Source organism: Phyllopteryx taeniolatus, chromosome 6, assembly GCF_024500385.1.
Source record: "Phyllopteryx taeniolatus isolate TA_2022b chromosome 6, UOR_Ptae_1.2, whole genome shotgun sequence".
In the NCBI taxonomy this organism is placed as follows: Eukaryota; Metazoa; Chordata; class Actinopteri; order Syngnathiformes; family Syngnathidae; genus Phyllopteryx; species Phyllopteryx taeniolatus.
This window is the reverse complement of record NC_084507.1, coordinates 29032595-29046484: the sequence shown is the minus strand read 5'-3', so window position 1 is coordinate 29046484 and position 13890 is coordinate 29032595. Positions and strand designations below refer to the sequence as shown.

General features: G+C 40.2%; 1 protein-coding gene and 1 long non-coding RNA gene across 2 annotated transcripts; both read right to left on the bottom strand.

The window, feature by feature from the left end:
- Window positions 1–4072: 4072 nt before the first annotated feature.
- Window positions 4073–10993, bottom strand: LOC133480052 (uncharacterized). Its single transcript, XR_009789163.1, has 2 exons — window positions 10577–10993; window positions 4073–4999 (listed from the first exon to the last, which is right to left on the bottom strand). It is a non-coding gene; the product is annotated as an uncharacterized LOC133480052 (long non-coding RNA).
- Window positions 10994–11896: 903 nt separating this feature from the next.
- On the bottom strand, window positions 11897–13890 carry twist1b (twist family bHLH transcription factor 1b). Its single transcript, XM_061777702.1, has 2 exons — window positions 13152–13890; window positions 11897–12392 (listed from the first exon to the last, which is right to left on the bottom strand). The coding sequence occupies exon 1, from the start codon at window positions 13730–13732 to the stop codon at window positions 13178–13180; it is 555 nt and encodes a 184-aa protein (XP_061633686.1). The 5' UTR covers window positions 13733–13890; the 3' UTR covers window positions 11897–12392; window positions 13152–13177.

The following is a 13890-nucleotide window of genomic DNA, read 5'->3' as shown; positions in this document are numbered from 1 at the left end:
CTGGGTCTGTCTGGACTAGAATTCAAGCAACGAGCCCTATTCGCCCTCGTCAGTCTTTTTTTTTTTTTTTTTTTAAGGGGGTCCTCCATATTGATCTTGAATTTAAAGAGCGGCCGTGGAAGTCTGCCGCTAATGCAAACCAGAACTGCTGCGCTGGCCCGGCAGGAGCTTCGATAGCGTTTGAAGTTCTCTGAGCGATCGTGGCAGCATCAGCTTGCCGGACCCTGTCGCCATGACAACCCTAATTAACGTCCTTTACGGCCTCGTTTTTACACAGGAAGGGAGCCATTATGTTCTTTGGGGATTTGCATCTCTCTGGGCCGAGTGTCAAGGGTCAGAGAGGCACTAAATCAACATATTGTATGAATACCATTCTGCAGAAGAATGGTGAATACATTGGTACAAATTAGTTTTGTTTCGGGATCTGCTTGCTTAAATTAACAGTGAACAGCGTTTGCTATGTGTCAAGCTTAAATCAAAGACCCGCCGTGATGTATTGCCAATTTTCATGCTATGTTACAGGCCAAAATGAGACATTTAATTCAATATACCCCCCACAAAAACCCTCCGTCAGCATCAGAGTAATACTTAAATTGTGTCCACATAAAGGCAATCCAATTACAATACATTAATCATTCTCTTAATGTGATAATATGCCTGTAACACAAAATAAACACATTTTCTGTTTTCCCTGAAGGGCTTCCAATAGAGTTGAGAGGTAGACGGTGGAAAATTAATGCTCTGCGTGCATTTCTTTGCTTTTGGATGATGTAGTCTGTTACGAGACTGTTGCAAAAACAGCAGAACAGTGTTCCGACTCAGCTGCTTTTGCGCTGACGTTTGGTTAAATTTCTTTTTATTTTTTTTTTGTACATAAAAAAGGGGATTCCTTTCATTCCTTACTTGCCCGTGTCCATCAAATAATAAACAATGGTTTGATTAATTAATCAACAAACTTTGGACATTTCTCAATTTTGGGTCGATAAAACAAAATAAATCTACACTAATCATTCGTGCATGATTTCTTTTTTCGATAAATTCCCAAGTTGACAAATTGATTGTATGTTTGGACAAAATGAAACAAAATCTCTTCTGTTTCTCTGCCTGTGATCTCTTGTGTATCAATCATCTCGTCAACTCTCCAAAAAGAGACATATCTAGTTACATATTTTAAAAAGGACTAAATTCAGTCCACATTAGTTACACTTGCTGAATCTTGTTAAATCATTTCTGACTGGGTCAATCAAAAGTGAACATTATCTTTATAGCAATAGAATTATTGATACATCTCTTGTGTAAGTACTGATTAGGTTGTGCAGCTGTAGCAACAATTCTACATTTACAAAAATGTTCGTGGGGGACCTCGGCCCTTTTGCAAATCGCGAAAATCTGCAAATAATTGACGTAGCCCCAAAAAGGGTTTGCAATTGCATATAGATGCCGGGAAAGCACTTAAAAATGGAGAGGATCATAAAGCATCAACACCATGCATCTAGCATGTACACGGTCATGTTACATAAACGACTACTAATGAGTTAGTTTTCAACACACGGAAACCACTGTCACATGAGGCTCGTCAATAGTGTTAGCTAGCATGCTAGCTTATATAACACGCAACAAAAATGATATAAGTCATTAAACTCCTCTTTGGCATTTGTGCACAATTTCCTCCCATCTCTGCTGTATACACCTGAACATTGCCTCAAGGAATGTTCAAACCAGGACTAGTGATGTTAGAACTGGGTAAGAATAGGGATAACGGCTACCGTCATCTGCAGACTGGTTCTCAAGATGACGCGCGAATGGAGCACAAGCGCCGAACAAAGCAAGTGGTGCCATGTAAGAAATGAGAGCGGAGAGTACTGAAGGTCAGAAATTGTTTAAGTTCCGTGCTTTTCCAGCCTCACTGGTCACTTGGTCGATGTTTCAAGGCGAAAGCTTCAGTGTTTGACGGTCAGTTTGGGTGGTAGATGAGGCCAATAAACGAGGGGGTTTTGAGTCCATTCGAGTTACGGTTATGCTCCATTTTTCAACACTGGATTTTGACAACATTAAATCGAGCCAAGTGTTTTTGTGGCCAAACTTAACCAGAATGACGCATTAGCGATCGCTTTCAATCAATCTCAACATCATTTTTCTGAAGGCTGTGGTGCCTGTGAATTCAATCAAAGGAACAATGAAAATAATGACAATTATACCACATCCATCATCTCATTGTGACTCTGGGTAGACATTGCAGCCTCAAAAGTATTACGCAACATTTTGAGGACATTTGGTGATGATACGTTTGATGGACAGTAGTTGCAGTTGACAGGCTTTCTCATTTATTCCATGACGTGATCTTCATGCTACTGTAAATGGTGAAAAAAAAAAAATTGTGCACCTTCCACAGCGCCAACAGGTGTCGGTGCGACCTTCCTTAGGCATTACATACAGACTCAACAAAGTTGCAATGCATCGCGCAAGTGGGCGCAACATAGCTTTGTCATGTACTGAATGCGTCCCGCCCAGTATGAGCGTGCCCCTAAATTCGTATTACATGGTGTGTTAGTGCGGAGACGCACTGTGGATTTTAATTTTGTAATCCGAAGCATCTGCTGGAAGCTCGAACTGTTGGGAGTTATCCAACCTCCACCTCTCTGCTGTTTGTAGTCAATACTGTGTTATGACATGCTTGCATTGTGGAAAAAATAAATAAAGTAATATTGTGTTAACATTGACTGTATGATTAAGGGACTGCCCTGATTGTGACACTATTTTTGATTGTAAAAACAATCAAACGGTCATTCCATAAAATAGGAATGGGCATTTTGCACGACACAATGTTTAAATGAAAACAGATAGCACAGCAACGTTTGGCCAATGGCTTACACGACAATGTTTTCAAACCAGAAAAAGCACACATTACAAAACAGCTATTAAAGTTATCAGTAAACATTTGACAAAATGCAAATGGCAAAATCTCATAGTCTTGGTATACAGTGGTACCTCAACTTAGAAGTGCCCTAACTCACAGGTTTTTCGGGATACTACCAGTTGCTCGGACTATTTTATTCTTTTTGCCTTGACTTGTGAGCAGTGACTTGAGTTATGAATGCTCTTCAGACTCTCCCCCACTCCAGTGAAATTGGAAGAAAAAAAATGGCGCAATTAAGGTGATCCTTTTATCAGGGGTTTCCTTTAGGAGTCAGTTTACAAATTTATCGGACAAATATTGCTTGGGTTCACAAAATATGCTTCCTGACATGGCTCAGGTGTGCTTTCTCTCACAAAACATAAATGCCATTCATCCCGCATGTCATGCATCATACAGTACAATTTTTCTTTGTTAAAAACATAACCAAAAAAGATTGGGTGTGTTGGAACAGATTAATGGCATTTCTATTCATTTCAGTGGGGACCGTTGATTTGATTTTGAGCGTGGTCACGGAATGAATTGAACTCAGTTAAGGCACCGTTGATTGTGACTGCCGCTGTCTGACGTCCATGTGGTTTGAGGACTTTTGAATTTGATGTGAATCTCGTAATTCTTCTTCATGTACTGTCAGCACTGCCAAATCCAGTATTGTGATAATAGCGTGTTGCAAGTTTCTCCCTCAACTTAAGGTCTGGGATCACGAATAAAGTGTGTGAAGACGGACAATTGCAGTATGTCACGACATACACAGCAATGGTGTAGCGATGCATTTACTACACCACAATTGCATATTTTGAGTCCCTTATTATACATAGGTACGCAGATGAAGGGCGTTCAAAAATCTGTTCTTAAATAGAACTTGAAGAACAAGCAGTTGGTGGACGTGTATTGCGCAATTATCGCCAACTACTGGCCTGGCATGCATATTTCAGCGCTTAGAGCCACTGAAAGCGGCAAACTGTGTCAAGCTTTCTGCCAAACACCAGTCATCCTCTTTAAACTTGATTTACCACTAAGGTCGTCTTCTATGTGTGGAATGAGAGGAGTAGCCAGATGACGAGGAGATAACGGACATAAGCAGGCTTTGTCATCTCACGGCCATTATCAGTTGCTTGCAATGGAGTGTCCACAAGGAAGCCCAGTCAGACTCGAAGAAGAAATATTTCTGGAGTATTTATTGTATGTTTTTAGATATGAATGTACATTATACAGCAGTGAAATACAATTTTCCAACATAAAAACACAAACATTAAAGGAGAGTTTGTGAATAAAAACAAATAAATAAATCAAATCTGTCGTATTTTAAAACTTTTTGTCATTACGACTTGACAGTAACGAGTACGTGATAAATGTTATCTGTGGGGGCGGGGGGGAATAATCTGTTTCTGCCACATCTCATCGCACCTGTCTACGATTGGTTGTTCTTCTTCGGGCGTGGTGGTTTCTTGTACATGAAATTAAGGTACAAGATGCGGCTCATTTTTTTTTCACAGATCAAAATTGTCATGTACTACTGTCAAGTCATAATGACGAGAAGTTTTATCAATATGACAAAAAGCGATAGTTATAATGACTGTTAACAATATATATTTTTTGCAAACTTCCTCTATAAATTGTTTTGAGCAAGGTTGTCAGACATATACGGCACAGATCAATTTGTGACAGGGACATCGGTTTATTGCAGCAAACAGGAATCAAAAGGTTATTTGCCAAAAAGATGATCGATAACATTTCGCTCTGACAACTAAGTTTGGCGGCTTTGCAATCGTATAGTTGTAATGTAAATTACAATAATATTAGTTTTATAAACAAACAAATTGACACACAAAAGACAAATGGTAAGTACACCATCCACAAAAATGGCTGACATGCTATGTACTACATGTTACATTTTGACATCCTTCCAAATCAGTTTGGGGTTATTTTCCTAATATTCAGTGTTTTTATCAAGTGAAGTGTCTACACATTGGAGCACTAGGTTTTCGTATGAAATCCACCTAAGTTCTCAAGTGAATGGGGCACGGTTCTTGACATCCAAGTGGTTCCTTAAACAGTGGGCTGTGTGTCGCCATGACGCCCCTGCTGGAATGTGAGAGAGGACAGTTTTTCCGTCAGTCACGGCTTTAGTGATACATTACAACCAAGCAACACCACACAACAAACACTAGCCTGGTTATTACATTTCACCACAGTAAACAATGAAAACATGATTGATGAAGTCGGTTTTCATCGTGGAATGCTGTATTATGGTCTGTTGCTGTCTGGACCTGCTCCGGATCGACTGTGCCCTGGGATATGTAGAATTTGACACCATACATACAGTACCACATTGATTTCGATAAACACAACAGCATACGTACTTCATTCCATGTTTACACCATGCGTACGCAAGGTAGACCCCATCTGCTGAAAATCTAAAGTTGCAATCAAAATATTTGTGAAATTGGGGACGGCTCTCGTTGATTTTTGCCCACTTTGAGTGATTATAGCACATTAAGCCATTATATGAGCACAGAGCTCTGAGTTCAGTTTTGATATTTATCTTTTTTTTGTGGCGGGGGGGGGGGGCTCCAAATGCAGATTAGTGCAGCCGGTTGACAATTCATATGCAGTTTGTGCAAAGGAACTTGGAATTGGAACACCCCGGAAGTCACAAAATACAGAATTCGAACAATATTTTCAGGGAAAAAAAAAAAAGGCCTTGTGAGTAGTTTTATTACATTTTGATATGTAGCACTTCTTTTACATTTGTATAGCAGTTAAAGAATGTTTTGACTGTATAGTTAACAGTTTTATTTTAGCAACAACGACTGAAACTGATTGAAATTCCATTCTTTCCTATGGGGGAAATAATTTCTAAATCCAAACAGGAGGTCGACCAGCGTGCCGTAACTGATTGCGTTCAACCTCAGAGGTTCCACTGTATTTAGATTTTAATACCACATTTTTTTTCCCCTTTTCTTTCAAAATGTAAGGAAACTCACATGTAGTCCATTTTCCTCTCTAATTTATCGACATAAGCGCCCAACGTCTGCTGGAGAACAGGGTGTTGATGGTCAATTTGACTTGCCTCGCTTGCACAAAAGGATCCTGCCTCCCTGGAATCCACTTAATGGGATAAGAGTGTTTGAAACCGTGTAGGAGCAACAGGGGGATCATTGTAAGTGGAGGTAATGACACATTAATTATCAGCATGAGCCCCACTATTGGTGGGCCAGCAGGTTAATGAAGGCAACGGGATTATAACCCGGGGAGTTGTGCGCCCTCAGGGACAAGATGAGGAGCTTGCCGTGTCTGTAATCCCCTCTGGCAAAGCGGCTTTCTCTCTCGTTGCGCTGCAATAAAAGGACAAATTGTCTTCTGCGCGCATTCACTCTCAAGAGGAGGTCGCATGGCTTTTGTATGATGGAGCGTGTCCCTCTTGTGCGCTTTATTAGGTACAAGGCATTTGAGAGCCAAACTCGAGTGAAATCAAGGTCTCTGCTATCAATTGCAACAAGATACTGTATATATTTGTTTTAGTTGCATTTCATGCTGGAAGAGGATATTTTTGCAAATGAGAATCTGGAGGACTAAACGAGCGACATTACAATTAGTGTAGTGCCAGAGCACTGCAAACGAAAACAATCAATATTGCTGAATACTTCTTTCAATCCAAATTTAATATGATCAAAACTGTTGAGCTTACACCTCAGTCAATATTAGTGTTTTGGTCTTTCTTTCTCCAAAACCCCATTAATGCTCAAACTTGAGTAGTAATCAGCGAAACCCAAAACAGACTAAAAATGCATGGTCTTAATTCACGCACTGACTGTTTCAACTGCTGCACTACCTTCTCGTGCAATGGACTATTCCATATTCTTACTGCACATGTGTGGACTTGATTCAGGAAAACGTGTTGGCACGTTGTGAGGAAAATGAAGCATTTTACCCCAGTGGAGTGGAGAAGGTGAGAGGAAAGCAGTTTAAAAAAAAAAAAAATCAATACAAAGGTTTCAAAACTTTTTCACCGTGACACATCACACGAGTCAGACACTGCAGTGTCATCACGAAGATGTGACTATGAAAGCGGTCCAAGTGGTAAATCATATTAAATGTTGATTAATATTCTATAATATTACAATAAAAGCCTTGGGATGATTCACTTGTTAGACAACCCTCGAGAAGGATTTTAAGCAACTTTTCTAGCTCATGAAATAGGATCATTTTCTCAAATTCACACTTTTGATTATTAATTATTAATATTGAAAATCTTTGCAGTATAAGGAGGTGGAGGGCCCGTCACGCATTTTTAAAATCCGTTTATGTGTCGACGAGCCTAACGTCAAAATAAATCCCCTTTCAGCGTTCCACGTTCACTATTAGTGGGCCAACAATCCAAAGCTACATCACGATGATGGTAAGACCCCCGCATCGAAGGATTCAAAACACCATGATATTGCCAATGACCAATCAGGGTAAAGCTGTTTTCCATATTTAAATTAAGAATAACCGTGATCCGATCAAAGCAAAGCACATTTACACAATGAATATTAATGAGAAATCAGGCCGTCGCAAATGCTAAGCGTAATAGACCAATCGGAATAGCTCGGGAAAAGGGCATCCTGGGCATTTCCAACCAAAATCATCCTGCAACCCCGATAAAAGGACGTCAAAGATTAGGGGGGGGGACATTGATGGTATGGTACCGTTTATGATTTGCAGCGGTTCACTTCTTTTTACCCATGTATGGCAGTTAAGGATGTGAAGTTTTTGCAGTTAATAAAAGTTTTACGATGTCCACAGTTTGACCCCAGAACAGGTCATTTCCTATGGGAAAATGTTCTGAAATTAATGTCAGTCGACCAGTGTCCCAGAACGGGTTGTTTGACCATCGAAATTCCGCTCGATATAAATATATTCCCCTAGGTTCAATTCTATACTATGTGCGTATAAACATATTTGCTATAACATCTTGATTGAACATAAACAGGAAGGTTTGAAATGGTTTGATCTCATGTTTATGTACGTCCTAGAGGGGCCCTCAATTTAGGAGCAAACGACAACCACAAATAATCATCGCCTTTGTGCCGCTAACCCCCAAAAATCTGATTTTATCATCTGCAAAGTTTTGCACGGCCTTTGTGTACGCTCACGCCACCCTCTGATTGCCTGTTTATTATTGCAACTTTTCCACTGAGCCAATGAGGATGTGGCCAATTGCAGTTAGGTGCCAAGCTATTTTTTTTTTTCCCCCAGCCATTTCCTGTCTGGTGACATCATTGTGTACTCCTCCTAAACACGCTGATTTGTGTCTTGTCTGCAGCTTGGGTGGCACGCATCACACGCGTATGAGCTAGAGCAGGTTTCCAGCGTGCCCTTCGCAAAAGTATCAAAGGATGGAATCAGGTCGCATGCCTGAATCGTGGCGTCATTCAGCGCCACTAGCGAGCCTTCAGCTATGATGAAAAGCTGACCTGCCTCCAAATTCTGAACTGAAATATGCAATTTGCCAATTGAAACACACACTTTACATCCAGCCTTCAAGATGATTAAAAAAAAAAAAGCCAAGCAGCCAAGAACACATCATAGATTCCCATTCTGCTCACTTTCATCCAGATGGCGACAAAAATATATTTATTACCGCCAACATTTTGAAAAACGTATACCTCCGTCAAAATTTGATTTGGTCTTCCCCCCCCCCTCCGAGATGGAATTAATTTGCAAACTTCAGCAGCAATCAGCTAAGAAAAGTCAACATTTTGAGGAGAACAGGTGACTTTGCAGTTCGGTTGTCTTTAATTTTTCGGGAAAATACATTTGCCTTTAATCCTTGAACTGTTTGTTTTAAAACTTTATTGAGGTACATTTTCATGTAACTTTTATATGCAATACATTTTAACTGAATCATTTTAAGTTCAGCGTTTATAAAAAAAAAAAAATTAAATCTACATTTAAGTGTAGGATTCAAACTACGTAATGTTACAATGGCTTAGAATAATATTTAATATACTTCTTTGGAATAAAATGACAATTTTTGTATGACCACTTGGGCCTACTATGCTACTGTATATTAATGGTCATGATGCTTCTTGGAAAATTAAAATTAGTTAGCTAGTTCGTCTTTTCGGAGGTTGTACTTGGTGTAAAATGTTTGGGAAGCACTGTAGTAGAATCTGAATGAACATTTTTATTTTTTTTAACTACCTGCCATCTACTTGTAGGGGCGGAATATTTAAGAAACATGAAATTGCCTCTTCTACTTTTTATTCTCAAAGGTAATTCATGGCACTGATCGGATTTTTAAATGACTTTACAAACATGCCATAACACAGGTGGTGAACCTATAGTCCCTGGGCGATACGTGGCCCGCGAAAGCATTTGAGTCGGCCCTTTGTGCAATTCATATTTTTCATAAAAAATACAACCTTCTGAGGATTTTAAAAGGCACATGATGGTTACAAAAAAAAAAAAACACACACACACACATAACATTAAAAAAACACAGGTTCCCCACCCCTGTTAAGACAATCAGTTTGACTTTGAGTATATTACATTTAAAAGTATCAAATTAAAACGCGTTGGTTGAATGCATTAAAATGGTGTGACCTTCCACCCAGAGCTGCATTTGTTCATATAGACAAATATCAAAACCACCACTTAATTTAATTTTGTTTCCTTCATCAAGTGAAACTTTGATTGTTTTGTGCTTTCATCTTTAAGATTTATTTATAGGCATGGCTGTTTTGCTTTATTTTTACCTTCTCTGGAAAATTCTACTCTGAAGCTACAGACGAGTTCAAAGCTGCACCTGCTTTTTGCTCAATGACTCGGCAAAGAAACTTATGCACATATGTTTCCAATTGTCCTTTTTTTTTTTTTTTTTTAAAGCACAAATTAACATTGACACTGTTTTTATTTTAAATCCAGCATGACTGACTAAGTAAATGTTTCATTTTATTTAAAGTATAAAAGGACAGGAAAGAGGGAAATAATTAACTAATTAAAATTGATTAGCCTCAAATTAAAAGTAACCAAAGAAACAACTGAAGTCATTTAAATTGACACGATACATATACAAAAGTTACCTGGAGAGACTCTTAAATTAAGTTTTGATGCAAATAATTGTTGATCATTTTAAAAACATTTTTTTAACAAATAGGAAATAGTTATTAATTTTAGATTCTGTTCTAATGCATACCCACAAATAATAATACTAATAATCACGTATTGTTCTTAATGATAGCAGTATTGCTCTTATCATTGTTAGCGCAGGTATCAATATTATGATTATTATTATTACATAATAATAAATGTACTTTATGCTTGTTTCTCAAAGTTCATTCCTTTATGTTTTCATTTTTGGAATCTTGTACAGTAATAGAATAGAGTGAATTACATAGTTGTTAATTAGATACTGTCACATACTAAGTCTGACTTAAGTTTCCCTCCCCAAACAGCTGCTTGAAAACACACACACACACACACGCGCGCGCGCGCGCACACACACACACACACACACACACACACACAGAGCTTCTGCATTTTTGACCTCTGGACCTTTGAAACTCCCTGATCTTTACACGTGGTATAATTCATATTTCCATCAGCACTTACAAATATAAAATAGAACGGATGCAAGCAATAGATGAACAAAACAACACGTTTTGAATGGCCTACCTTTGCTTTTCTTTTCTTTTTTCTTTTTGTGCAGCAAGATGATTCCTGCACGTCCACGCGCGATCATTCCGATAAAATCCATTTAACGGGAGGCTGTGGGCCGCTAAGCGCGATGTCGGGCTCGGTTCGGCGTGCCGTGCGGGTTCCCTTCCGTCCGCGCACTGCGACGCAATGCACTGTGTGAGCCTCCGCACCGCACTGAACATCTGCTCATTTCACGTGACTTTTTCCTTCCAAAAAAAAAAAAGGAAGAAGAAGAAGAAGCTAACATCTGTTCTAAATAGGTTTCATTCTGTGTGCCTCAATTGGCAACTGCTCTCCTCTGAAAAGGGGGAAACATATTGAAGTTTGTTTCATCCAGTTTTTAAATGTCAGTAGCTCAAGGTCAACACTAGAGTGATGCGTTCAAACCAATAGGGATATAAGTCTTTTTTTTTTTTTTTTTTTTGTAAATGCAAACGTTAAATACATCAAGTCAATCTTAAAGTCTGTGGATGTGTTCGTGGGTTTGTGGAGCCCCCACTCCCACCCACACAAACAAGCGAGAGTGGCCCCCTCGTCCACGCTGCCTTCACGGCCTCCTTAAATTTCATAGACATCTGGGAATTCCATACATGCCTCGAAGGCCAATTACACACCTTCAAACGGTCACGGCTTTCTTTTTGGACAGTGAGAAAAAACTTTCCCACGTCACCTAAACGTTCCACAAAGCCATGACAGCGCACATCAGGACACCGGAAGTCGCTTTTTGTCATTGAAAATATATTCGAGTCCAGTTTTATTTGTGGTTTACTTTTCAAAATTAGTAAATGAGTCAGTCTTGTATTTAACCACATATTGGTGATTATTAGAACGTCAAAAAAAAAAAAAAAAAAAAAAAAAAAAAAAAATGTTGCGCTAGATTTTACTGAATACTCCGAAACACATTAAAGCAACGTTTACAGCATTTGAGTTGGGGGGAAGAAGAAGAAAAAAAAACTACTTTAGCAGGTTGACACGACCCCTCGAGCCTTTATTTTTTTATGGTGAGTTCATGTATGCGTACAAGCCAAGACCAGCTTCATTTAGATGTAAACGCATTCCGGAGCAATAAACACAAGTGCATTTTTATTATTTTTTATTATTTTAAGGCAGTGTATTTAGCAATTACTTCACATGTTCACTTTAACTTGTGTATTTATTTTAAAACTGTTTTTTTAGCTAGTATTTTATCCAATATACTTTTTTTTTCATTGGTGCCTGGTGGTTTGTCCCTTTTTGAAAAACAAAAAACTATGATTAAATTAGAACCAGCAAAAGAAGGGTATAAAGGCAAAAAAATATTCTCCTTTTCTTTATTGCAAAAAAATATACAAACATTTACAAAAGTGATAATAAAAATAGGAATGTATTTGTATTTCAGACACAGGATTTATTCCTAAATGTAATACCAATAAATAAATAAATGTTTTCTGACAATATTTTTTTTTTTTTTAGCACAGGTTTGCTCCACCAAAAAAAAAAAAAAAAAAAAAAAAAAAAATCGCCTCATAATGTGGGCTACACCACCAGTAGAGAACACACACACGCACTCACACCGAAATAAGTCCCAATACATGTGATATATTCAACATTCGTCGTCAACAACATGCACATAAACCGTCATCAGAGTGGCTGCAAAAAAAAAAAAAAAAAAAAAAAGAAAAGCTAACAAACGACAAGAAAAATCCCCTGCAGCACCTCCGTGGTCTTTGCTTTAAATAGTGATCCCATGTATCCAGCATTGGACTCCAGACATGTCCCGTCAGAATGTGAGAAGTAGAGAATCAGCAGTCACCTGTGCAAGGTCACACACACACACACACACACACATGAAGATGAGTGTTTATTGATCACTTTATAGTCCAATATTTTTTTTTCTGCATATGTGACACATCGAGGCATGCATTGTAAGTGCAGTTGACAATTTGCGTCGTGAATTTGAATAGTTGGGGGGGGGGGGGGGGGGGGGGAATAGTTGACTGTTGCATCATGCAATTTTGCTGTAAAACGCATGTTGGAGCACATTATGATGCATGTGAGATTTTAGTTGGGGAGGGGGGCAAGTAATTGCCAGCACCATGCAGTTAAGCAATAAAAACGTATTTTAGCTGAAACAATTTTGAATTAAGAATTGATCGTGTGCTTCAGCTGGGAAGCAGTTTGCATGATGCATTTTAGATGGGGGGGGGGGGGGGCGGGCAATATGACGATATGCATTATGTATTTTCGAAAAGGAAAAGCATGCATGCGTTTTAGCTGGACAAAACTATTTGACAACATACATCGTGCAGCGAAAGAAAAATAAGCGTGAATGCGTTTCAGTTGGGGGGCGGGGGGGGGGGGGGCGCTGGGGAGTATTTTAACAAAGGAAATAAAAAGTATGCCTACATTTTAGCTGTTCAAAAATACATTTGACAATATATTTTAGAAAGGAAACTAAGCATGCATTTGTAAGTAGACAAAAAAAGTATATTTGCCAAAGATAGGCGATATGTATTTTGGTGCTTAATAACTTTGGATTGGAGCGCAGTGTGAGGAGCGTGTGCCTCCCTACCGTGTTGGGCTCGAGTCGCGCGGGCGCTAGTGAGATGTGGACACGGACCAGGCGCCCTCCATCCTCCACACGGAGAAGGCGTAGCTGAGCCGTTCGTGCGCCACATAGCTGCAGCTGGACATCTTGGCGTCCAGCTCGTCGCTCTGCAGCACCTGGCACAGGAAGTCGATGTACCTGGCGGCCAGTTTGAGCGTCTGTATTTTGCTGAGCTTGTCGGACGGCAGCGTGGGGATGATCTTGCGCAGGGCCGCGAAGGCCTCGTTGAGCGACTGAGTCCTCTGACGCTCCCGCACGTTGGCCATGACGCGCTGGCTCTGGAGCTCCTCCAGCGACTGCGGGCTGCCGCCGCCGCTGCTGCTCGACTTCTTGCCCCGCTTGCCCCCTGCCGCGCTCGGGCTGTCCGAGTCTTCGGCGGCGGCGGCGGCGGCGGCGGTGGCGGCGGCGTTTTTCCTGCTCGGCCTCCGCTTCCTGGCGCTTCTTTTGGGCTGCGTGTGCGCCTCCCCCTCGCTGTTGCTCGGGCTGCTGTCCACAGGGGAGACCGGGGAGCTGCTCGACTCTTCCCCCAAGTTTTCCTCGGACATCTCCACTCGCCACACGGAAATAGTGCCGCTCCCCCCCCCCCTCTAAAGGAGTCCCAATATTAGCTCCCTGTCATCAAGTCCTCGGGTTAGTCCACCTGTAGGTCTTCGCGCTTTGAAGACAGCCGAGCATCCATCGATGGGCCTCCGGGAGCACAAGT